Source organism: Vulpes vulpes, chromosome 3, assembly GCF_048418805.1.
Source record: "Vulpes vulpes isolate BD-2025 chromosome 3, VulVul3, whole genome shotgun sequence".
In the NCBI taxonomy this organism is placed as follows: domain Eukaryota; kingdom Metazoa; phylum Chordata; class Mammalia; order Carnivora; family Canidae; genus Vulpes; species Vulpes vulpes.
The window spans coordinates 17,918,616-17,944,860 of NC_132782.1; the positions used below are offsets into that span (position 1 = coordinate 17,918,616).

The window sequence follows — 26,245 nt, forward strand, 5'->3', positions numbered from 1 at the left end:
AATTCAGGTCCAAATCCAAATTTCATGTTCTTCCTGTTCATGAAATCCAAATTTCATGTTCTTCCTGTTGTTCACACAGAAAAAAAAGGGAAGCAGGGCAGTAGTAGAAGAAAAAGAAGAAAAGTTAAAAGAGACTAAAAGCAAATTAAGGAAAGAGAAAAGAGGTAACAGCACAGAAGAGTGAAATCTTTCAAAGTGAGTAGGGCTGTTGCTAGCCTGCCCCTCCATTTTCATTCAAGTCTCTCCCTGACCTGTGTGCCTTTCTTCTCATCTGAGAGTCAGAAGTCAAAGATGATAGTGATAAATTCCCAAACCTATCTCTGAGTTTCAGAAATACCCTCTGATACTCTCAGTAGGGTATTAGCTGAGCCAGAATGGTGGACGTAGACCATGGTAATGGAGCACCCACTACAGGTAGTTGTGTGAAAAACACTTCTCAAGCATTATTTTGTTGGCTACTCAACTACAATTGGCCCTTCCTGGTTTGGTGCTATTATTAGTGTCATCTTACAGGTAGACACTAAATAAAGGTCACACAGCCATTAGGTATCTGAGCCAGTTCTCCATGATTCTGGGGCTCAAGTTCTTGACCATTATGGTTGTACAGGTGCTAACCAGAAGTAATAATGAATGATGGGAGAAGCTTTCCCCCTGTAGCTCCTGCAACCACTGGCCTGATTCCAGCTCAGAGCTCCACATCTCTCACCTCCAGGCCCATCTTACAGGTGTTTGCTCCACATGAGACATGCTGTTGGGGAAGGCCCACTTCTCACACTCTGTTGGGCTGCCGCTGAGGTGCGGGGCCCTCCTTCCACCTTTTGGATCATGAGTTAAATGAGCATGGCTCATCCGTTCAAAAGGTTTCTGTGTTAGAGGGTGGGATAGATACATACGGATGATGGGGGGGGGGGGCAGATTAAGGCACTGTGTACAAAGTGGAGGTGACAGGATTAGCATTTGTGTTGATGGAATGTATGAGGGCTGAGGGAAAGTGAGGATCCTGATTTGAATGAAGAGGTAGATGGTGATGCCACTAACTGAAGTAAGGAGCACACAAGAAAAAAAAAACGCTTCATAGATTCTGATATAGTATTTTTATGTTATATACTTATTAGGCATTCTTGATTTGATGGAATTTTTTTCTGAGCAAAATCATTCTATTTCTTTTATATGGAGATAGGAAGATATAACTTCACATAAATTTGAAGAATACAAAAGGCATAAATATTTTATTTGGCTCGTAAATTCATATTCTCTTTCTGCCTGTTTTAATATAATACTACTTTTTCTCTGTTTTCACCATTCCCCTATACCCTTTTGCTTACTAGGTTAAGAAAACAGAGCTTGCCTTCTTTATGATTGCTTGGTCAGATTCTTCTTGAATTCTTTGAACTCTAGGTTGGGGGTCACACTTACATCTCATTGGTGGCATGCTACGAGCATAGTAGTAATAACTTTCATCATTTAGAAAGCATTTCACTTACATTGTTTTGTTTGAGCCACCCTAGTAGGCAGACCCAACTGTGTTGTATCTTGCTCAAGTCCCAGGTGAATGAGTGGTCTGCTGAAGATGACACAGTGGTGACCCGTAGAGCTGGAAATCAGCAAGACTTCCTTACCCAGTCTAGTGCCCTGCTCTTGACATCCTTCCCTTTAGCCAGCATGTTTGGCCATTTGCCTGGGTGTCTGTAAAGGGTCTTTAAAGGGCCCCTGCTCCCCAGTGCCTCTAGTGTCTGTGGGTGGTGGTGGTGTTTAGATCCTTCTTTGCTCCCTTGGATCATGCCTACCTAACTAAGATTCTGACCAAGAAAGCTGTGGATTCCACATTTGGGAAAAATATTAAAATATAAACACTCCACTGAGTGGTAGGTAATATAAACTTCAGACCCTTTCCTGAGAGGAGAGGATAGAGATAGAAAGCCGTTGAACTGTGGGGAGCAAGGATGGCTCACCTCCAAGTTTTGCCTGGAGCAGGCTCACCCGGTCACTTTAGAAACCACAAGTCTGCCAGCTGGGGAGGCATGATTCTGTCTCACCCTGCAGGTCTGCTCCTGACTCAGTACATATCCGACAGTGGTATAAAATCCTACTGAGTGCTGATTAGAAGCAACTTCTCTCCTCACACAGGGCTTTCCATCAGAGCCCCAAGGCAACACTGTCCTGCTTCCCTATTTTCCCTTCGGGTGAGTCCCCCCAGTCGGAGGAGGCTTCAAGCGTGGACTGGAGGGGAGAGACAAAAGTCTCTGCATGAAGACAGAGATAATGGGCCCTACCTCTCAGAGGCCTTCCCTGAGTAGCTGGTGCTACATTGCTTTCATTTCCTTTGCTTTGAAAGGTAACTTCAAAAACTATGTTGAAACTATGTTTCTACTAAGAAACTATGTTTGTACTGAAAATTCTGGGAAATATATAGACTATTCTGTTCCTGTTATTTTGATGAACTTTTAGAGACTGCTATCCTTGGAAATATCTTCCTATAAATTATATTGCTTATTACTCTATAAACAAAACCTACTCTCCAAACACTTGTACCGTATGCCCCTATGTAATTGTAATATGCACCTCTTCCACTTTCCAGGTGTTTTTCCTGCCTTGGCCATTCTTTGTCTGACCCCTTGAAACTCAGAATTCTTGGCAAAGGGACCTACCCCAGAACCCACCACTAACCTGCAGTATCCCAACTGGTCACATGCTCATGTAGATTTCCACTTGGCAGCACAAGTCCTATCAAGGATTAATCCTCCCAGTTCCCACTGATACCTGTCCCCACACACAGTCTTACCTAAGTCTAACCGGGACACAAATGCCTTCAGACATCCACAGCTGAACTCTTGTGCTCAAGAGTGTGCCTGTCTTGGGTACCTATTTAACTTAATGGCCTAAAAGAGAGTTTATGTTCCCACTAGAATGAATAATGCTATGGATGTGCTCTTTTCTCATTGATATTTGAATGGATTTAGAGTGAGAATTGAACATTGGAACAAGTTTTACACAAGTAGTAAACTTAAAAACAATGAATAGGCAATCATCTGTGTGTATGTGTTTCAGAAAGAAAAGGAGAGACAAGGTCCTGTTTTTCTCTGCAGATTTTATAAATGAATGGCTTTTTTTTGGCATGGTGGCAAATATTTAAATCCTAGAAATATATAAGGTTTAATAATTAATCTTTGCACCCAAAAAGTGTATTTTTCCAGTCATATGAAAGAATTTCTCATGGCTACTTAGTGACTCAAAGTTCATGCTACAAAACAGAGAATAAGATGGTGTATCAGTTCATTAAAACTTCTACATCTCTGACACAGATGCTTATTTAAAGTGTGTTTACCTAATGCAACAGTGATTAAAAAATTAAACCTCTTTTGAAATCCTATCTGCTATTTCTTGGCTGTGTGACCTCAGGCAAGTTAGATTACCTATAAGCTGGAAATAATTATTCCTGCCTTAAATAAATTAATGTCTATAAGCCACTTAATGCAAAGCTTGCAAAATAGCAGGGGTTCTGGTACTTTTTCTTACTAATTCCAGAAGGAAACATTTGTTGCCCCAAGAGTGGAGTGCTGCTGGTTGTGATGCCTGCAGTGTTCCCATTTTATCACAAGAGGGCAATGCTAGCATAGAGAAAGCAGGAAATGTTCGCAGTATTGGAATGGCAAGACTTCAACAATCAATATTGTTCAACCATTCCGTGGGATCAGAGAATCCTGGCTGCTGTTGGCACTTGCATGTTATCCACCCTCTCATCTGCCTCTGTGATATTCTCTGGCAATTTTTGGTCCAGTTTTGGAAAACAGTCTCTTACTGGTACTTCTCCCCAAATAAAATATGCTTTTATTTACCCTCTCTTTGTCTCTACAAAAATGTTTTTAAGTGTTGTTGCATGTTTGGTTATGAAATTCGAAGGACAAGTATGTCTATCATGTGGCTCTCTCTATCTCTCTCTGTCATTCTGTCTTAGCCTGTCTGGGTGCTCTCATTTACTCTGACTTCACCCCATTGTTTTCAGACAGAGAACATAACTGCCATTAGGGAACATTTTCTGAACACATTTAATGAGCCCATGAAACGTGAAAGCTGCCAACTCTGTCGTCGTTGTTTGTAATCTCTTACAACTTGTCTGCTCAGGTCATGCTATTGGTTAGGAACCGATCAGGAGTTTATTTAGCATCCTACATGAGGCATCCACGTACTGTAGTTAGTTTTGTTGCCTTGTAATTCTTTGGGTGGATGCAAGATTGAGCCACAGTGCAGGACAAACTGGCTCTCTCTGCTCAAATGAAGCTGGCCTCTGATTCAGTTATCAGAAGGCTAATAATGCTAGTCCATTCTCATCAAAACTTCCTGCAGCCAGCTTGTCTGATCTTGTTAAGCTGTGTCTAATACTCTGATTCCAGGGAAGTGCTATGAAAGGAACAAACCTCTCTTTGCTGTCTGTTAGCAAAAAAACACATTTGACTTAGAAGTATTTTGCCTTTGCACTTGGCAATAAATTCTTTAGACAGTACATACAATTGAGAAATTCAGAGATTAAGTAACATTAAATTTTAATATTTTAAAACGACTTGGAGCACTCAATAAATTCCAGTACTAAATTCAAACTCATGAAATAAACCCAAGCACTACCAAACCTAATGGCAAGTATTTCCTATAGTCGTAAAATAAAAATTGTCAAAATATTTACTTTGTAAGAATTTATGTTTCAGGATCTACACACTTAAAAGACTAATTTGTTCCTTGATGTTAAACCCAGCATGTGGCCAAAACAATAAATATGCTATGAGACAGTTAACTTTTCTTGAGCCGTTAATATGGAAATGATTTAAATATGCTTACTAAAAAAATCTGATATCCCTAGAAGTTACAGGAGTGTTAAAAAATCTTGATGTACTTATCACAGGGAATTCGTATGCCTATTTTGTTGATTGTTAGTTATTTCAAATTTCGTCAGATTGTAACTTGTATAAGTTGAATTTCAGCAGATGTGTATAGACATTTATTTATTAACTCAGATATCAGTGATACATAGCCATTGGCTTTCTTAACACCATTCCTATTTTCATAGAGTAGCAGTGTTTATAAGCAACAGACAAATAAAATGCTTCATATGAGAATGCCTGCTTTAAGAATACCTAGTATATCATAATTCAGATGTACAAAGCAGACAAATTAAGGGGTGATTAGTAGCAGCACAAAAGGATTCTTTGATTTACAGCAGGATTCGTCAGAAGAGTTCCTTTGAATACAAGCTCCCCTAGAGAGCTGAAGTGTTTTGCAGATCATTCAAACCACTTGACATCCAGACTGGGAGACAGAGAAACTTGGAATTTAAGTGTTGAAGAACCATCGTTAATTGAAGATTAACACAAAATGAATCTAGAGATTCTCTGTTCTTTAGATAATAGAAAAATATAATTTGCTTTTTAGGAATGTAGTTAACCTATACATGTATATAAATATGACTAAGTCAGAAATAATCTTTTCCATTATTTATGGGGCATCTACTGTGTGCCAGCAACCTGTCTATATATTAGTTTATTTATATTGAGTCCTACTGATAATCTTGTAAGAAAAATTGTGCCCATTTCATAAATGAGGATATTGAAATTTCTGGGATCATTCTATCCAAAGCCCTAAGATCAGTAATTAGCAGAGAAGAATTTTGAATCTAGGTCTACAGGCTATGCTTTTCTCTCTCACTGCCTCCAGGGGATTTCCCCCACCAAGGCTGGAGTGTTCTGACTCAGGTTGCCTCTGGGTGTATATCCTTTGCTGAATATCCCCTGCTTTCCATCAGGGTGGCTTTGTTGGCATGTTTGTAAACTTACTTGACACCTACTTGTATGAATGGAGATAATGAGACGCTGCCTATCCCACTGAAACACATCCTTTACCCAGATAATGTTCGTGATTTCAATTGGTGCTTAGCTGGGTAGAGGAGGAGAGCTGGGAACTGGAGACCACTCACGGTGGAGGGAGGCAGAGCTGTCTAGCATGAACATGGGAGGAAGCTAAACATTGTTGCTGCGTGGGCCCCAGGTTGGTATGGTGAAGGGTTGAGTAGGTCTAACTAGTGGTAACATGACGGGCAGAGAGTCAGGAAGCAGGCCCAGCGATGGACATGGGCAGCTGGGTGTGCTGAGAAACAGGCCTGGCCACAGGAGGGTGCTGGAGAGGCACTGGGGCCCAGGGAGGGTTGTTAGAACCAGGCGGTTGGCCATTTTGAAAAGAATTAAGATACCTGGCAGGTTACCAAGGAAGAGATGCAGACAGAAACTCAGTTTCCCCAGCTGAGGCAGAAGCTCTGTTAGAGCTCCTGTTCTGTTAGAACTGGGTCACAGGAAGAGTGGGAAAAATCGATGATAGTTTACATTTCTTCTAATAAGAAGGAGGTTTGGTGTCCCAGTCTGGCATGGATTTGATCTACTGGGTGAGGGTCAAGTGGACCCCAGTATTGGAATTGGAAGGCCAAAGGGGGAGCAGTGCTGTTTTCTCTTTTCCTGGAGACTTGGACTTAATATATGGAGATAAATAAATATAAATAATTATATATATTGATTGATTGGAGAAAACAATCTGTGTGCGCTTAAATATTACTTTGATCGATTTTCCTACTGAGTCTTAGCAAGCAGTACTTAAATTTCATATGATAATTGAAGAGGTATACGAAGAAGTAGTTAAACTGACTAGTTCTAGTCTTAACTCTTCCACTTTCAAGCCATGCTCCTGGACAAATTCCTGAACATCTCTGGGGCCTGATTTTCCTCAGCCTATGAAATAGCAATGATGTTGTAGGATTGTTTTAATATTACCATCAATAAGAATATCCACAATTTATTATGCATTCCTTTGGAGTCAGGCTGTATGTGAAACAATTGAAACTCATTATCTCACTTAACTGTTGTGAGGAATAAATAAGGCATCGCAGTCAAGACACCTGACCCAGTGCAGGGCACATGGTACTCTACTCACACACATGGAGATCCACATGCATGCTGACTTGCCATAGGATATATAGTGTTAAGGGTAAGTGGGTAATTAAGTGTTTTAGAGGATAGGAGAAGGAGGATCAGGTTGGCTGATAGGCAAGGGAGAGTTGTGTCAGATGGAAGGAAGAAAGCAGATGACAAGTCAGTGACATGCCACAGTCACTCTTTTTTTTGAGTGTCCATAACCCTCTTATATAATAGAATTGGCCACAGAGACCCAGCATGCTTTACTAACACAAGGAAGTCCTTCCATGGGTAACCCAATGGATATCACACTTACTGTGTGTCCGCTGCAAAGCAATTAAGTGATAATCTGATGTCTGTCCCTATGACAGAAGTCCCTTTGAGAATGCAAGTTCAGCCTAGCACCTCCCCAAAGGTCAGTGCAATTTAGGACTCACACAGCCATGTCTGGCTAGCCCACTCTCTTGTTTTGGGTTTCCCTAGAAGCTGACCTAGAGATAGGATTTAGTTGCAAGTGGTTTTCTTGAAGATGACCCCAGGAGGCCTTGTAAGGGAGTGGGCAAGTGAGACAAGGAAGGAAGGACAGCCAATAAAGCATGTTAAGAGGATTTCAACTGGGCTCACTCTTTTCAGGCAACCATCTAAGAAACCATGTAGGGTTAGGAAGCTGGGGTATTTATCTTCCTACTCTCATGCCTCTTTCATGGAAGTTGGCCCTTACAGGCATTGACTGCACAGTACTCTGTTCTCAGGTGGGGCAATGCCAATACCTGAGGAAGGAATCCACATGTGTATATGGCAACTGTCCAGAAAGCTACCATGACTTGGGGGGTAGGGTGAGGTCAAAAGTGGGAGGAAGGAGTCTGGTAGGACTCCAGCAGCATCTGTTAAATTTACCTTCCTGTGTTGAAGACATTCAAGCTTTTATTTTTTAATTTTTTAAAAGATTTTATTTACTTGAGAGTGAGAGAGCACAAGCAGAGGGAGCAGCAGAGGGAGAGGGAGAAGCAGACTCTCCGAGGAGCGAGGAACCTGACACTGGGCTTGATCCCAGGACCCTGGGATCATGACCCGAACCGAAGGCAGACACTTAACTAACTGAGCCACCCAGGTACTCCAAGGTTTTAAATCTACATTTCATATTTGAAAAATCCTAAATTGCCATCTTATCACAAAGTGGAATATTTCTTTGCTGTTGTTAATATTTTATATTCCCTGAGCAGGTGCTGACCAGTTTCTTCACCTTCTGTGTCACTGTAAATATTTTCCTGAGGTGGCCTTTCTGCACATTCATCTGCGAATGAGCAGAAAATAAAACAGTTTGAATAGTCTCTATTAAATAAGTATGGAGACATGAGCAGATCTCCAGAGTATGTGTAAACCTTAAAGAAACAGTAAAACTACATTTAGAAATGGACACTTTGGCCCCAGGCAAAGGCGTATGTTACACCTACGTGCATGGGTCCAGACTTGGAATTCTGACCATAGGGACCTGGTTAGATGTTAGTGTGGACTAAAGTAAGAGTGCTTCCACCACACTGACTCAAATTTATCCTGCCTTCCAGTGTACATACTGAGCAACCTATCTTGGTTCTGCTAAACGAGAGAACACTGGAATGCAAATTTCTCTTTTTGGTAATTCTCTTCTTAGCACATCGCAACGCCCTGCCTGGGATTCAAAAAAATAGCACTGATGGACCATAAAGGTAGTGATAAATCTTTAGATTAGTACATTTGTCCTAAAAATACTGAGTCTGTAGATAGTTAAGTTTGAACCTAGAAGTAATACTCCTTTCAGGCGAGGGTTTCCAGTCCTAATTTCAAGATCCTATCTTGTGTTTGTGATTCCTCCTCCTTCAACTTAAGAGGATCACCTGGGTGCTGGGTGGCTCAGTGGGTTGAATGTCTGCCTTCAGCTCAGGTCATGTTCTCAGGGTCCTGGGATCAAGTCCCATATCAGGTTCCCTGCTCAGGAGGGAGCCTGCTTCTTCCTCTCCCTTGGTTCTTCCCCCTGTCTGTGCTCTCTCTCTCTGGCTCAAATAAATAAAGAAAATCTTAAAAAAACAAGCAAACAAAAACTTAAGAGGATCACGTATGAAGGAGGAAATGTGGGAAGGACAGCTCCCACACTCAGTTCTGGTGGGAAAGCAAGGGATACTGGAAATGAGCCGAGACGCTCCATCAAAGGGCCGAGGCTGGGCATGTCTCCTTGCAGAGGTCCTGACGTGTGACCTGCACTGGCAGCTATGTAGATGTGTAATGCACAGGTAATGTTAAACTCTCCAGGGGAGAGCCAAGAATACTTTCAATCTTTTGTCCATCACAAGAGCTGTCACTAGCAAAAAGCTGGGCTCATATGATTTTCACAGCCTACATCTTTCTTTGTATACCTTTCAGGGACAAACTACATAGTCAAAGATAAGAGGGGAGAGAGGAGAGAGTTTAATCCACAAAAAATCTACAACTAGATCACAAATAACAGATCATCTTAGTTCTTTTGCATTATACTTTGCAGATAACATTAGATATTTAAACTCTGTGGACGGTGGCAGGACTAACATTAATGGGCCATCCTTGTCAAGTTTTAAAATAGAATTTTACACTAGAAAGTACAAATTAGGTAAAAGAATCCTTTCTGAAGGATCCAGATAAGAAAGTAGGCATGTGGGATTTTCAAGGGAACCTGATATTCTAGAGAATTTATGGAAGTATGTGATTTATCATAATCCGTTCTGTGCTTTTACTAGAATTTGAAAATTACTCAGAGGTACCGGACTCGCTGAACATTGATAGTACAGTTCTGGGGAAATATCTGACTTCTCTGACTGAATTTGTTTACAGCTGCCTCTCTGGAAAATTTATTAGCGAGCTCTCCTTACATTTCCTCCCAATCTTTTTCTGAGATATTATTGATTTTATTTTCCTGAACACAATTTTATATGGTAATATCTGGGCAGAAGCAATTTGCTATGGTTCAAGGAACTGGATTCTTATGGGCATTTGTCTTAGTAATGTGATTACAGAGTCACTAAGTTGATCTTAATAACATTTGCCTATTATCGTGTATTAGATGCATGAAAGGAAAACTGTGCTTTCTAACTCAGAGGACTACCCTTGTGTATCTCCTTTAGTTGATAATGCCCTGCAAAATTAATGTCCAGGTGACTTGGAGGGGCTATTTGTATTATTTGAAACTAGTTAGGATTAAATGTGAATAGCATCACCGATGTCGCATGCAGATTGGAAATTATCTTTCTTAGTATACCATAAGAAACTTTTAAATAATTGATTCATGGCATTTTATGAACTAGCCACACTGTACTTCATCTGAAGATGTTTTTACTCTGTTGTGGCTGCAGGAGGCAGCACAATACAAAAAGCTTGGAATTGACAGTCCAAGAGCCCTGATTAGAGTCTGACTGCATTACTTACTGTTTGTGTGAACTAGGGCCATGTTAATCAGGTGCCTCGACCCTCAAGTTTCCTCATCTCTTCAAAGCAGGCTGACAGCACAGAATCCCAATTTCCCGTTACCTATTGAAATATTATAACTGCATCCTCTCACTAAAACCTCTTTGTTTTCAAAAGATTCCCCCCTTTTCTCTTAAAACAGTGAATTATCCTCTAAAAAGATAATCCTGTCCACAAAAAGACTTGAACAAGGTTACTGCTAGCAGCTTTATTCATAATATCTCTAAACTGGGATCAGCCCAAATGTTCACCAACAGGACAACGGATAAGCAAATTGTAGCATATCAACACAATGGAAAATTACTTGTCAGTAAAAGGAGAAAAAATTACTGATCCATGCAACAACGTGGATGAATCTTACAGATGTGTTGAGCAAAAGAAGCCAGACACCAAAGAGGGTGTACTGTCTGACTCCTTTTACATGAAGTTTTGAAACCAGCCAAACCCTTTATGGTGAAAGAAACCAGAATACTCATTACCTCAGAAGGAAGGGTCTTGACTGGGAAATACCGAGGGGAATTTTGGGGTGATAGGAAATGTTGTATGTCTTGATTTTGTTGGTGATGAGACAGATGTATAGATTATCAAAACTGGTTGAACTGTGCAATTAAATCAACTGCTTTATTTAGTATAAAGTATACTTAAATTCAAAGAAAAGACAACTCACCCATATCGGTTAAATGTTTAATTTTCTAATGACCAAGTTTTGGGATTCTCAGGATGCAGTGACCATCTGTACTCTGGGAATTGGGACGGCCTTTGGAGAGTCCATTCTGGACAACACACCCCGCCATGCGACCATCGTTACCAGAGAGAGCAGTGAACTGCTCCGCATCGAGCAGAAGGACTTCAAGGCTCTATGGGAGGTGAGCCCCAAGGTTTCTTTGTCAATTAATGTAGTTGCAGAAAAGAAAGGGAACTGCCACATGGATAATGGCATTACAGTCAAGCCTTAATGTGTTCTGTTCTGAGCCAGTAGATGGAATTTAATTTTCAAAACTTGTTTTTGAAATGAGTGAGTGAAAAAGCCATTTTGACACAAGACATCCCCCCCCCTTTGTTTTTAATTTAGTGCTTGCTCAATTTTCTGTAGTTTGACATACCTTATAATTATTTCTTGAATGACCATAGAGTGTTTTATGTATTTCCTCCCTCCTATTCCACAGATGTATTCTTAACCAGAGAACAAAATACTTTGACATTTTCTTTTGCATTTTAAAAATCATCGTTGACATGTTCCCTGGTAAAGTGGAATGAATGGGGTTAACATCTGCTTCATTTAAATGCTTTTAAAAATGATGGGCCCAGTAATAAGGTATGGGAAATGAGGGACATAAAGATGTCTGGTTACTTGCCAACTTCAAAATGCATAGGTGGCACAGCAGTGGATGGATGCAACCAGTGCTGGTGGCTTTTGCATTTACCACTGCTTACCAGTACCCCTTAGGGTACTGTACTCATTTACAAGAAGTAGGGGGAATAAATCATCTTATATGCAGTAATGGCAAGTGGAGCACTTAGAAAGGCCCGGCTAAGCCTTGCATCTTTTACGCTCATTCCTTTTCAGTTCTGCAAGCTTCTGATTTTAACCTGTGGTTGTTCCTTATCTTTGTCCTTGGCTCAGTATGTCCAAGTGTCAACCCATCGAGCTGGCAGGCTTTGCAACTTGTCCCGGTGTGGCTAAGATTTTAAACTTGATCTAAAAAGAATTTTGTGTAATCAAATAGTTTCCTCCAGAGCCAAACAAATGACAGATGCATTAAGAGAGCAAACCTGCAGGTGAATGAGTGATGCTTTGCCTTAAAAGTCCTGCAAAGCCTTGGAAGGCCTTGGTGGTGAAACCTGTTACTTTTATTCTTGGCAGTAGTGAATAAATTGCAGGGTTGCTTGTTTGAAATGTTCCTCTTAGAAAATATTAAAGAGCTCCAACTGCTCTGTAAAGTTCAGAGACAAAAGCTAGTTTTAGGGAGGCAAAGCTAACGTAGGTTTGCATGAGGTATGTGTGGAAAGGTTTCCTGTCAATTAAAAGGGACCAAGCTTGAGGCAAATAAGTCTTCTTTTCCCCCCCCCCAGATCTTTCATGTTTAAAAGGTAAACCGAAAAAGTCTTTTCCAAAAAAGAAAATTTGGAAAACTGGTTTAAGAACAGAAATGATTTCCACCTGTGATGTATGTCATTATCACTGCTTTTGTCTGTTCTGACTTTTTCAAGTTGCCTGTGGAGGATATTTAAGATTTTATTTTAATTAAGAGCCCTTAGTACTGTGAGGGAAGTTCCTGAGAAGTTGCTACCTGTGAACATTTTGAAAACATTTATCATTAGAAAAATTGTCAAACATACAGGAAATCCAAAAGGATAATACATTGAACACCCAAACATCCCCATTTAGTTTGGCAGTTGCTAGCAGATGGCCATAGTTGCTTCATCTTTTTTTTTTTTTGCTGAACCACTTTAATGTAAATGGCATACATTATGACATTTTATCATTAGTATTCAGCATAATCTCCAAAAAATGATAATACCCTGCTACATACCCATAATACCATTATTTCATTACAAAACTAAAGATAATATCCTAATATCTAGGGCAGCCCCAGTGGCTCAGAGGTTTAGCGCCGCCTGTCAGCTCAGGGCCTGATCCTGGAGACCCGGGATCGAGTCCCACTTCGGGCTCCCTGTGTGGAGACTGCCCTCTGCCTGTGTCTCCAACTCTCTATCTCTGTGTCTCTCATGAATAAATAAATAAAATCTTTTTATTTTATTTTATTTTTTTAAATAAAATCTTTAAAAAAATATATCCTAATATCTAATACCCAGTCCACAGTTCAAATTTCCCCATAAATACCAATAAATAAATAAATATTTATTCAATAAATCTTTTATTTTTGTTTTACTTCAAACCAGTTCAAATAAAGAACACATACTACATTTAGTTGTTATATCTCTGTCTGTCTCTCTCTCTCTCCCTTTCCCTTCCTCTCTCCCTCCTTTCCTCTCTTCTGTCTCTCTTTTTCTCCGTGGCATTGACTTGTTAAAAAGGCCAGGTCAGTTTCTCCCAAATTCAAGATTTGTTTTGATTGTTTCTCCATGGTATCCCTACCCCAGGGTTTCCTATAAATGGAACTTAGTGCTAAAAGCTTGATGAGATCAAACCAAACACTTTTGGCAAGAAAACGTCAAAGGTGATGCTGAGTACATTGGGAGGCTTGTCATGTCTGGATGCTTTACTACGGGTGATGCATTAGTTTATTTTGATCCGGTAGTTAGATTGCGTTTGAGGACGTTTTAGGGCTGTTTTCCACAGATACTTCCCTTAAAGGGAAATTACTAAATGGGGGTACTGATATTCAGGGTGGTCTTTGGTATCCCAAATTTGTCATGTGATTCTGCAGCTCAGTGGGTCCAACCCTTCATCTGTAACCTCAGAGCAGGTTTCTGATCTCCTCTGCCAGTGACTTAAGTGAGCTGAGAAGAATGGATGGAGTTTTTGTCTGCTTTCTTATTTTATAGGTGGGGGACTGGAACCACACAGTGAGTAGGAGATTAGTCAGATACTTATTTTGTTTGCTTGTTAGTGTAACTAAGTAGAGAATGCAAACTACATGTTCAGTCAACACTTCAACAGTTGGCCAAAATGAAAATGCAAGAAACTCCATTATCTAGCAATCTGTGTTAGTCAGAACTTGATTAATGGGAGCAATTGTGCATATACACTGCGTGATAATGCTAAGAAGTCGTAAGATTCTAAATTACCTTCTAAATTAAAAAGATTGACTTAGGTTTATTCTCCCATCGTTTTTCAACAAATATTCAGTGGGTGTCTCCTGTGTGTCACGTATGGACGTAGCAGCAAACAAGATTGGCTGAGCTCCTGCTGTCCAGCAAGGGCTTCTGTTCTACTCGGAGAATACAGAGAAGAAACTACCAAGTCATAATATTATTTCAGAGTGTATATCATTATCATGAAATAGATTTTATTTCTATTTGAATGAGTGGTCCATTGATGACATCTATAGGACTGATCTGCTATGAAGTATCTGATGTTCAGAATACCTATTCCTTGATTACATCAGATAATAGAGTTTATAACTCGGCTGTTTATTACGCTAGTAAATAATACTCATTAGCAAAATTAAAATTCAAGCTCACACTGGCAGCTGAAATCTAAGTTAGACCAGCCAAATATTAAAAGGAAAGGATTATGTAGGGAAGGATTCAGGTAGGAGCCTCCCTGAACAGTCAGGTAATAGAAAGAAGGCAACGAAAAGGTAAGCTGGATAATGCCTCTCTTGTTGGCAAGGTAAGGAGCTCAGTGTTGGGCTATAGGTTAGGAATAGTAAAAATTAGATACCCTGAGTCTAGGGTCTCAATTTGCATGTTCATCTCATTTGACTGCTTACTTTTGAAGAATGTCACGGTAGGTCCATTTTATGTCAAGCACCCTCTTGCTTAGCTTTGTCTCCTTATTTATGCCCTGTTGTCACTAAAGGCGGCCAAAAGATAAAACACGAGGACCAGCAACCAGCATTCTGAGTTACTTATACTAACTCTTAAGAATTACGATCTGTAGCCACTACCAGGTAGCACAGTCTAAAAGTAGCTCTTTGATAGGCTGAGCAAATAGTCTATTTTAAATCTTACACTTGGGACTTTAATGGCAACACAAAACTAGGGAATCCTGCTTCCTTTCCTGACGGAAGGGAAATTTCATCGGCTCGCTGCAGGAAGAGAACACACTCAGGGAACTACATGTGAGATTTTAAAAACCCTATTCAATTTCATCCCAGATACCTCTTGCTTTATATTGTCTATTATGTTGTAAGTTAAATTGATAGCACCCTGTGTATTTTAAAACGTTATTCCCATCAATGTAATCAGAAGCATTATTCAATAGCCTCTACAAATACAGCAAATAAAGTATTCCCCAAGATGTAAATGAGGAAGCAGCTTGATGTTTTTCTTTGTATCCTTTGTCTTTCCTAATGAAAACTGCTTTCTTTCCTCCTCTTCTTCCATGTTTCAGTTGCTAATTTATGGTCAGATTTGAGAGCATTGTGTTGCTTCACCTAAAAACAAAGTCATGTTTTCTCAAGTGAGTTATGATAAATTTATTCAGAGTTGGTCAATAATGCATCCCTCTTCTCACACCTCTGTGGTCTTAGAACTTAATAAAATATATGAATCAGAGTATAAAACATCTCATTTTTCAGTAAATATGGGGGATGAAGAGAGAAAGGAAGAGGAGAGGAGACATGAGATAGTTCTGTTTCTGAATTTTATTCAGAAGAAAATTAATTGAAAAGTTTTGGAATGCCATGTTTAGGGTTTTTTTTTAATTCTTTTTTTAAAAAGATTTTATTTATTCGATAGGGGGGCAGGGAGAGAGAAGGAGAGAAAACAAGCAGGGGGAAACACAAAGGCAGGGGGAGAAGCGGACTCCCCGCCTGAACAGGGAGCTGGATGCAGGGTTTGATCCCAGTATCTGGGATCATGACCTGAGCCAAAGGCAGATGCTTAACCAACTGAAGCCACCCAGGTGCGCCTACCATGTTTAGTTCTTGAGACAACCATAATTTAAACTCTTTGGCACTAGTGGCATTGCATACCCTCAGTGAGAAAGTTAAATGGCAGAGTAGTTAAGGGTAGGCTTGTGAGTTTTATGTCAGTTATTAATATTTGATCCAAGACTGTGAGCATTTATGACTGCTAGTGGCTCTTGGACTAAATAAAGAACTGATTTAGTGTCCAATTTCATGAATTTTTTTTCACAGCACATATAAGATAAGGTTTCCAGTGGTTATAAATGACCACAACAAAGTTTTTTGTTTGTTTGTTTTTCTTGTTGACTTTCTATCTAACATCATGCTGTATGAAGATATTTTCAGCTTTACAGCATGTTTTGACATCTTTACATAGAATATTCCAAATACATGAAATTGAATGATGACATAAGTCTAGTGTATCCACAGAAGTAGATTCAAGAAGCACTCTCAATCAAATTCATAAAAGACACTACTAAGAGAGAGGTCCTTGAACTAGTGGTCTACCACCTGTTTAGCTGTGCTCCAGTTGCATGGACATCATTTGGCCAGAAGCTTTCCTTCATTGTGAGCCATGTTTGAGCATGTTCAAAATAATAATAATACGTATTTATGAATAAATCATTTGAAACTTAAAGACAGCAATAAAACTACAGAGTCTAAAAATAAAAGCAATATTTTAAATTTATAGTCTGACCCATGCTGTAATAAAAGTGATTTCTTAGCTGTAATTGTTGCCCAGAAACTCTTTGGCATATATTGTGATTTTATTCTAACCAGGGGATCCCATGTCAGAGAACCATTGTCAGACATAATGATTGATACAGGAGACTTTATTCCCCAAATGTATCTGTGGCCTCAGTAAATATTGTTAAGTGACCAAAAATCTATTTCATGCTTTATGAGATATAAAATTGAATGGTAAAATGAGGAAATAAGTGAATGCTGCTGTCTTAGCAAAAGAATGCAATTTGTAAGCAGGAATATTTCTAAGAGAATGAATACTTTGAAGAAATATTTTTACGTCTGTCTCTATTCCCTGATTTCCGGAGAGTTTTATTTCTTGATGCTACCAGATATGTTGGCAGTTGTGGGACTGAAAAGCTTTTTAGTTATTTCCATTCACTGCCTCTTCTTGGACTATGCAGGGAGAAAAAGTCCTTTTCCATTAATAATCTTTCAAGTCACTATGAGAATAGGAAGTATTGAAATAACAGCAGCTTAGTCTTTGCTGATGTGCTTTAAAAACCTTATTAGAATAATATACTTCTCAGAGGCATCTGCTCCTGCTTGAATAGACTTGATGTTCCTGTCTGTCTTGGGCTGTCAGAAAAATTAACACTGAACGCTTAAAACAGAAGAACATCAGAACATAAAAATCTCAGCAGTCCCTTGGCTGGTTTTATTACTTTATTTAGTGTGCACACAATCTCAGGTTGTTTCACTTTTACTTCAATGATAGGCTTCCAAGGTGGGCTGGTATTTCAAGTAACAAGTTTAGTGGCCATGGCCCATGAGGCAGGACTGTGTGACCCATCCTCAGACCCACACCCTCTTCGCAGGACTAGCTGAAACCCAAAAGCCAAGGGACCTACTTTCTCCCAAGTCAGAAGTCTGTGCTTACTTTTGGCCACTTTGGAGCTTGTACTGTAGGGTTACTTCCCAGGCCAGAAATTTGCATCAAAGGGCTAAGAAAAATACATCCAAAAATAAACATGAAAGTCAAGATTTCATGCCAGGAACTCCAGCCACACACATCCTGTTGGCTGGTTCTCTTGACTTTCCTCACAGTTGTGATTCTTTTAAACCAAACGGAAGCCTGCTCTGATGACTTGGACCTTATGTCTGCGCCAGGGTCTCACTCCTCTGTCTTCGAGCTTTTCCATGGAGTGGCGAAATGATTCAAACCCAGAAAGGAAGGGAGTGAAGTTATTAGGAGGTAACTAAAATTAAATACATGTATATGTATATAGGAAGTCTTTTCCTATTGCCTTTGGTTGCCTGAGCTTTTCTGGAGAACTACCAGCATTGGTTTTCTCTGTGGACTGAGATCCTTTTAACGTTAATAGATACAAATAAGGAATTATCGGCCATGAAGGTGTATTTTGCTATCCAAATAAAGGACAGATATTCCCTGGATGTCTGGGAACTTTGAGAGACAGAAAAAGAAGGACATATGCCCTATAAGGTCAGAATGGATCTTTTTTTATTCTTTAGTGGGGAAATGTTATATGTCACAGTTTGTATTTTGGTTTGAGGAATTATACTGTGAAACATCTCTGGCTTTTCTAATTATGTTCCACCAGACCTAAATATGTACAATAAGACTGACATAATTTGATTTCATCTTTATTTGTGATGTGTGTGTGTGTGGAGGGGGGAGTGGTGACTCGTCTTTTTCTGATTATGAAGGATATGTTTGTTTAACCTGATGATCTTAAATATGTTTCTAGATAAACATAGATAGTTGTTCATAACTAGCCAGTTATATTTATCACATTAATATTAAATATAGGTATTTATCTGGTGACATATTTGAATGGCATATATTAAAAATGAATTTTGGGCAAGGAAACAGATTGAGAGTGATGGTATTTCATCCTCTGGCCGCTCAGTGGGTATCTTGCCTGCAGCTCTCAGACTACGAATTCCTTAGTGTTTATGGGAACTCTGTTACATTATTGATGACTTGAAGTCATACCCTCTCTGTAAGCTATGATTTCAGTATTTCTCAGAAGATGATCAGGGGGTCTGAATAGATCAAGGATTGGCTGGCAGGTGCCAAGAATGCCCAGATGCTGCGGGTGGGCCTGCTGGCAGGTTGCTGTAAGCAGTAGTCATTGCTTCTTGACTGGTGCTCTTCTGGGTGTTGTTTCAGGAGTGTGCACTGGATACTAGGATCTTGTAGAAGTTGTTTCTGTTGTAGCAGAGATTTTGAAGTGCTGCCCACGCCATGCATTTGCCAGCTCACTTTTGACCCCTCACTGCCCCCACCCCTTGTACTTTGATCTTGCAGTGGCCCTTATTACTCTCCCAGCAATCCTACCACTCTGCATGCCTGCTGAGGAGCTTCTCAATTCCGTGTTAATGGATGCCCCTTTGAAAATTTCACCTTTAAGAAACTGTCACAGTCAACAAACATATACTTGGTTCCCACCAAGCAGAAGTGCCAGATGTATCACATCGTCCTTCTGGTTTGCAATCTAGCAGAGAAGACAGACAAGCATAAACAAAAATCACCCTGATGTAAGACAAATTGGATAAGGTATATCAGAAAGATACGGTGTGCTGGAGGACATTATAGGGGAGAGCAGAGAGAGAGTCGTTTCCATCCAGGGTATCATTTCGAGCAAAGACAAAGCAATCTGGTTCTGAATTCTTATGCGGCTAACAAGGCTGTCTTTCAACATCCCGAAAGGATTAGGGTCAGTTAACCAAATTATAGCATTTGAAGCAGACTTGTCCTGATGGACTGACCACGCAGAAGGGGCAGGGCGTCTGCACTCCTGCTGTCCCATGGTCTGCCTCCCTGGGCAGCCTGCCCTCTGAGGTGTCATGTGTTGCATTTCCAAATGCCTGGCTTTGTGTTTTGTTTGTTGTTCAGTCATCATCTGGAGAAATCCGCTCTGAGGTTTAATGGGTCCCGCCAGCAAAGGCAGTTCCAGTTGGGAAAACTTTAAGAACTTGAGACTCAGAAGGAACTCGTGGTATGGACTGGGGGATATTGCTAAGCTCTTTATGTGTAGGAAGCCCTGTGGTCATGGGACTTTTCTGTTCTGTTTGGGCCAAATTCCACTCCTGTGCAGTCTCCGGGCTGCTGCGGAGAGGTTAGAGCACAGTCACTGGGGCAGGGTGTCTGACACCGAGGAAGGAGCAGCAGGAAATCCTGTCACAAAGTCAGCCTCTCCGAATTCCTGCAGGCTTGCCCATGGTTGATCTTACTAACCTCAGTGTTTTGAGCTGTCTGGCCCAAACCAATAAATGCAAGACAGACTTTCTAAAGGCTGTTGATGCGGTCAAATGGTCTGCCCTGAAATTCTGATCTATTCCTAGTTTAACCCAACTCTTCTAGGTAACGTTTTGGAAGGCTCTCTAGCTCCTGGGCCCTTATTTGTAAACATAAAGATAGCTTCACTTAGATCCTGCCTTTCCATCAGGTGTGCTCCAAGTTAAATGTTGGTTGATTATTTAACATGCCCTGTGAATTAGAAAATTTAGTCTCCCCCCCCACCCCCACCTTCTTTTTTGGTTCGCAAATTCAAGAAGGCAAAGCCACAAATTATGTGAATGGAAAGTATAAAGGATAGGCAACAGTTCATACTGTATCAAATTATATCATTTGAAAGGCAAGAACTTTTTGGTATCTTTCATCATTTACAGTTGGAGTTCTTAAAACTAGTTCCACATTAGAATTACCTGGAAAGCTAGTTAGAAATTCCCATGTGTGGGCCCTCCCTAGAACAGTGAGACCAGAGTCTCTAGAAGAGGGGCCCAGGGCATCAGGGGCCTCTTCAAGCTCCCCAGATGGGCCTACTGGGCAGCCAGGGCTAAGAACCTCTGTCTTCCAGCAGTGGGCTTTGGTAAGTGGGCACTGTGCCCCTTTGCATCTGCTTCTGCATTTACCTGCCCAGCATTTTCGTTCCGTGCTAAGGCTCTATGATTGAACAATATGTATATTCCTTGTTAAAATCTCCTAGTGTGATTTTTCCTTCTCTTAGATAGACATTCTACTTCCAAATTGGGGTTCCTGCCAGATTTAAGTAATAATGGCAATTGGTACTTTAGAAATAGATACAGTGAGTAGGGTTTTTTATTTGAGGGTTTGTGATTAGAGGTTGCCTGTGTGGTCTGGTTATTGAAAGTGTGAGAATCAGGTGCCAGTCCCCCTCACCCCCACACAATTCCACCATCCTATAAGCACACATTCTCTTATCTGTCAGAACAACCTTGTCGTTACACATCACGTAGCTCCTGGAAGATTCTACACTGTACCTTTGTAAGAGAATGAGAGTGAAAAAGGCAAGTAATATCATCGCACGATTATGAAGAGAGTTTTGAGCTCATAGGCCTCCTGAGAATGTTGAGATCCGTGACCTGTCCCTGGACTATACTTTGAGAATCACTTCTCTAAGATAAATTCCCAGAAAAACAATAGTAAGTTGAAGTGTATGAAAACATTTATGTCTCTTGATAAGTATGATCACATTTATTTTCAATAGCTTTTATCCTGCCACCAGGAGTATTTGAGCATGCCTATTACATCCAGCCTTGGCCAGCATGACCGTTACATATTTTCCTCCATTATAAGAGACATTATTATTGTCATTGTATTTCTTTGATTATTGCTGGGATGGTTGAGGTTTTCTTATGTATTTCTTTCCTGAATATATTTCCTCTTTCAGGACCAAGTTACTCACCCATACATTGGCATTTATTTATCAGTTTATATGAATGCTTCATTTGATCAAGATATTAACCCTTTGTTGTAATTCCTGCAAATATTTTATCTTGATCTGTTGACTTTTCACTTTTCATGAATTCAAAGTATATAAATTTTAAATCCATTAGATCCGTAACAAAAAGCCTATTTTGTGGTTTAAGATTTTTTTTAGTTTGTTTTATAAAGATATTTTTTGTTTGTAGCTGATTTGAAAAATCACATGTAAGCAATAATGTGTTTTAGTCAATGGTGCTGCCTGCGTGAATTGAAGGAGTTTTAAAAACTTTTTGTGTTGCTTCTCTCCAGAACATTTTCAAATGCTCTCATAAATTCATGTTTTGGCTCCAATTATTTCTTATAACATCTATATTATAATGTATCTCTTATAACCCTATTTTAGCAACTATGAAAAAATTTTCTTAAAATTTCGTTTCTGGGGTAGCCCGGGTGGTTCAGCGGTTTAGCGCAGCCTTCAGCCCAGGGTGTGATCCTGGAGACCCAGGATCGAATCCCACGTCAGGCTCCCTGCATGGAACCTGCTTCTCCCTCTGCCTCTGTCTGTGACTCTCTCTCTGTGTCTCTCATGAATAAATAAATAAACATCTTTTTTAAAAAAATTTCGTTTCTGGATATCTGTACCATAACCTGTGTCCCTTCCACTGCTCTTCTGCTTGGTTTTGGTGAAGATCCCAGTGATTTGATGGTGGAACCCTGCAGCCTTTAGTTCCCACTGTCCCATGTCCCCACCCGCAAACACTGCTCTAAGTAACCTTTGAGAGAGACATGAGTGTTACTGGGGTATCTTCTGAAGTTAGTGAATTGAATCCTCTTTTTAAATTTTATTCTGTTTATTTATTTGAGGGGCAGGTACCCCAAATGAGTCCTCTTTTTTGAGCATCTGTAACTGTTTTCTTCACTGTCCAGAATTGTGTCTACCTCTTTAATAGTTCTAGGGAAAGCACAGCTTTTAGCAATAAGTGTTGATGAAAATGGCTTTTTATTTTTAGGTCTTTGCTATTTGTTGTGGGCTTTATTTGTTTGGAGGGCATTTTTGGTCTATGCTTTACTTTGTCTAAAATTCACGGAATTGCCTAGTGCAAATACACTGAAAAAAGAAAAAAAAACCTCTCTGTAACAACTTACATCTAATCCCTGTTAAAAGCATAATAGAACTTGGAAAAGGGGAAATATGTAGTAAAATGATCAGAAATGGCATTTAATAAAAGATCTGCCTACTTAGGAAGCCTGGGTGGCTCAGTAGGTTAAACATCTGATGCTTGATTTTGGCTCAGGGGATGATCTCAGGGTCATGAGATCAAGCCCCGGATTGGGCTTTGCCCCCTCATAAATAAATGAATCTTTAAAGAGAGAAAAGATCCGCCTACTCAGGAACATAAACAATTTTGTGAACAACACTGTAAAAAGTATTTACTTATCAAAAAGTTACAAAATTTTTAAATAGCTTTAAACCCAGAGAAGTCTTCTACTTCTCTGAAAATTGCATTGTGGATCACACTACCTCTATTGACATTTTCTTTCCGTAATTACCAAAGATTTTGTCATACATAGCAGATGGCTATACTTAATGAGTTGGTAATTAATACATGAAATTTAATAAAATCATTACATGACTTCCTGATAATAATCATTACAAGCATGTGCATAATAGTCAAAACTAGTATGAGTCCTGACATGGTTAAGAAATTTTTAGAGAAGTTTTAGCAGAGTTGGTATTCCATCTTCCTGAAATTCTTTTTCTTGCTTTCTGCCTGTGGCTTTATACTTTTTTCTCCTTCATCCTAACCCTTTCTCCTGGCTTCATTTAGGCCTGAAATATAGGACTTATCTTTTTGCCCTCCAACTTTTTAGTCAAACTTTTAAACATTTCAGAAAAACTGAAAAAGGACTTGTAAGAAACACCAAGTTTACTTGGATATTTTAGATTCATTTTTTTCCCTTCCTGCTTCTCCCTGTCCTACCCAGCCTCCTTTTATCATCAGTTGTGTGTTTATCTCTTCCTCTTCAATTCCATCCCACCATCACTTTTACCTCCCTTGTCTCTCCTCATATCTAGCCAGTGCTAAGGGAGGCAGCTTGGTTTTTAAAGACCAGGGCCTGGAATCAGCCAGATCACAAAGGCATTCTGGCCCAGCTCTGTATCCTTAGGCAAGGACTTTACTGCCTAAACCTCTTTCCTCATTTGTAAAAGGCGGTTAACAATAATCCTGTTGCAAATGGTTGGGAGGAAGAAATGGTATAATGCCATCAATCCCTTAGCCCCAAGGAAGCACCCAGTAAAGGTGCGGAAGGTAGAGATGGATAGATACAGATGGAGGAGTTCATTTTTTTTTTAAGATTTTATTTATTCATGACAGGCTGACACAGAAAGAGGCATAGACATAGGCAGGAGAAGCAGGCTCCCTCTGGGGAGCCTGATGTGGGACTTGATCCCAAGACCTCGGGATCACAACCTGAACCAAAGGCAGATGCTCAACCACTGAGCCACCCAGGTGCCCTGATGGAGTTCAGATCCACACGTGTCTGCCCAGATGCCTAGTACTACTTTCTCTGATACCCAGGGATGTACATCCTTTCCAGCCATATTACCGCTATTAATTCATGCAAATATTTCTCTCAACCTAAATCACATCAGCAAGCACTAGTTGGGCATTCGTGAAAGGCCAAGTGCTGTATTTGGCACTGAGCACACAGATGTGAATAGCATGTGGCCCTCAAGGAGCTCACAGTCTAATGAAGATAAATATATGAAACTAAATTTTAAAATCTGATGATATAAGCTATAGCAGAGGTGTACACAGGGGCTGAGTGGGAGGAGGAGATAGTAACTGCCAGGGAGAGTCAGAATGGTTTCCAGAGAAAGTCCCCTTGTGTGTGTTGTCCTTCTACAGCTGACAGAGAAGTGGCAGACAGAAAAATACCACCAGACACAAGCAGAGGATACAAGTGCTACTGCAGGAACACGTCTGTTTTTGTGGGACACAGAGGCATGTTCATAACGACCCTCCCAGTTCCAGGACGAGCTTGTCTCCTCAAGTTCTTCACAGAAAAAAGAGCTGTTGGAGCTGCCTAGCCTTTCCTGAGAACAGCACAGGATTTTAAGCTCCTTCTTTTCCCTCCCCAAAGTCCTCCCCCAACTCTTCTGGACACTAGCTTCATGCCTGCTTGCTCCCTAGAGCAAAAACATGTAGCAAGCCCAAAAGTGTTAAGCCAGAGAGCAGAAGGTCAGATCCTTCATGAAACATCCCCAAGCAAACTCCATCTTTGGGCCTGCTCGCTCCTGCTCCTGCCTATGCCTTCCCCATCTCTGTTATGTGTTCCCCTTACCTCCTATCACCTCTTTTCTCCACCTGTCCCAAGATGCAGCCCAATTGCTATCTCCCCTAACATCTCTCCATCTCCACCCCCCCCCCCCCGAAATAACACCAGGAATGAATGATGGCAGCCCCTTCACGTAGGTGTTACCTCTTGTAATTGTTGGTTTTGTAAACCAGATCTGTCTGTGAATGAAAGGCCAAGAGGAGGCTGGGTTGCCTCCAAAGGAGATGAGGGTCCAGATGATGAAAGAGATCATGACCATAAGACAGGTTGAGATCAGGTGAGGGTTTGGGAATAGAAGTCTAGCACCTGGGATTGCTAAGGTTCAGGGAAAATGGAGGCCCAGAGCTCTGCTATTCCTCCAAAAGACTGAGAAACCTTGAAGCTGAGAGGTTCTGGGGCTGAGAGAGCACTGAGCAAGAGGCCAAATGTAGCTTCAAACCTGACCCAGAGGGAACTAAGGACCATTAATACACACACTCTGGGGATCTATTTGGTTACTCCCAGATTTGCAGGTCTTTATGAATTGGGGGTCTTAGTGGAGGATCTGCTGATTCTGGTGCAGCCAGAGTTCCTAGTAGCCATTGGCCTGGATCCTAGGGGTCACAGAAGGCACAGAACACTCTGTGTCACCCTTTTTTATCTCTCTGTTCCTGTGGGACTTGGCAGGTTCTTCTCAATCTGATGGAGAAGGAAGGTGAGCCCCCTACAGCATCCGATTTGTGGTAATCCATGACGTGGTCTGAGACCAGATCTGGTTAAAAATCATTGCGGTCATTTGGATTTTACATTCACATGGTGGATCTCTGCATGTGAATAAAAACTAACAATGAAAGATGAATTTTATTGACCACCAAATAAGTGCCAGAAGTCACTCTTATCTTTTCATTAGTTCTTTAGTCATAAGTTATTATCAGTTTAGTCTCAAGAATATAGTTTAAGTATCCAGAATTCAGTTTTGGAAACTTTTGAAATAAAGAGCCCCTTTTTTTCCTTTACTTAGGAAGAATTCAAAATTAGACCCAAATGTTAGCATTTTTCCCACTAGTAATAGGATAACTTTTTTGGTCCATTATCAGATAGGTTTATGTGTGGTGTCAGAAAAGAGCACTGGTCTACAACAGGTGACCCTAATCCAGATTTCATGGGATATGGGGAGTTCACAGATGAGCTACTGAGAAACCTGCAAACCTCTGATAATTTTTATGTGTGTGCATTTTCTGAAAAGAGGGTCTATAGCTTTCATCCTAATCTGAAAGGGCTCTGTTACCCTCTCGCCCCCCTACAATGATTAAGGACCACCTTCTACAAAATCGGGATATAGATCAGACCATAGAGTCTGTTCCCCGTTTATGTAGGAGAATACTGAAAATTTACTCTCAAAGAATCTTTACAGAATTTGTGATGTGAGAATGGAGATGATGGATACATTTTCATTGTGGCTTTCAGCCTGAGACATTGGTATCCAGAAACTCTTCTTGTAGTGAAAAGAAATCATTAGGAAAAATGCC

General features: G+C 40.4%; 1 protein-coding gene across 12 annotated transcripts in view; it reads left to right on the top strand.

Moving 5' to 3' along the window:
- RAPGEF4 (Rap guanine nucleotide exchange factor 4) overlaps positions 1-26,245 on the top strand; it is a 284,923-nt gene that overhangs the window by 54,765 nt on the left and 203,913 nt on the right. For 3 of the 12 annotated variants that reach the window (XM_072751936.1, XM_072751937.1, XM_072751935.1), the window contains exon 4: positions 11,138-11,284. In XM_072751936.1, coding sequence (XP_072608037.1) covers positions 11,138-11,284 — 147 coding nt within the window. Of the gene's footprint in view, positions 1-11,137; positions 11,285-17,735; positions 18,147-26,245 lie in introns of those variants that run through there. The other 9 variants (XM_072751938.1, XM_072751947.1, XM_072751941.1 and 6 more) reach the window with 5 other exon arrangements.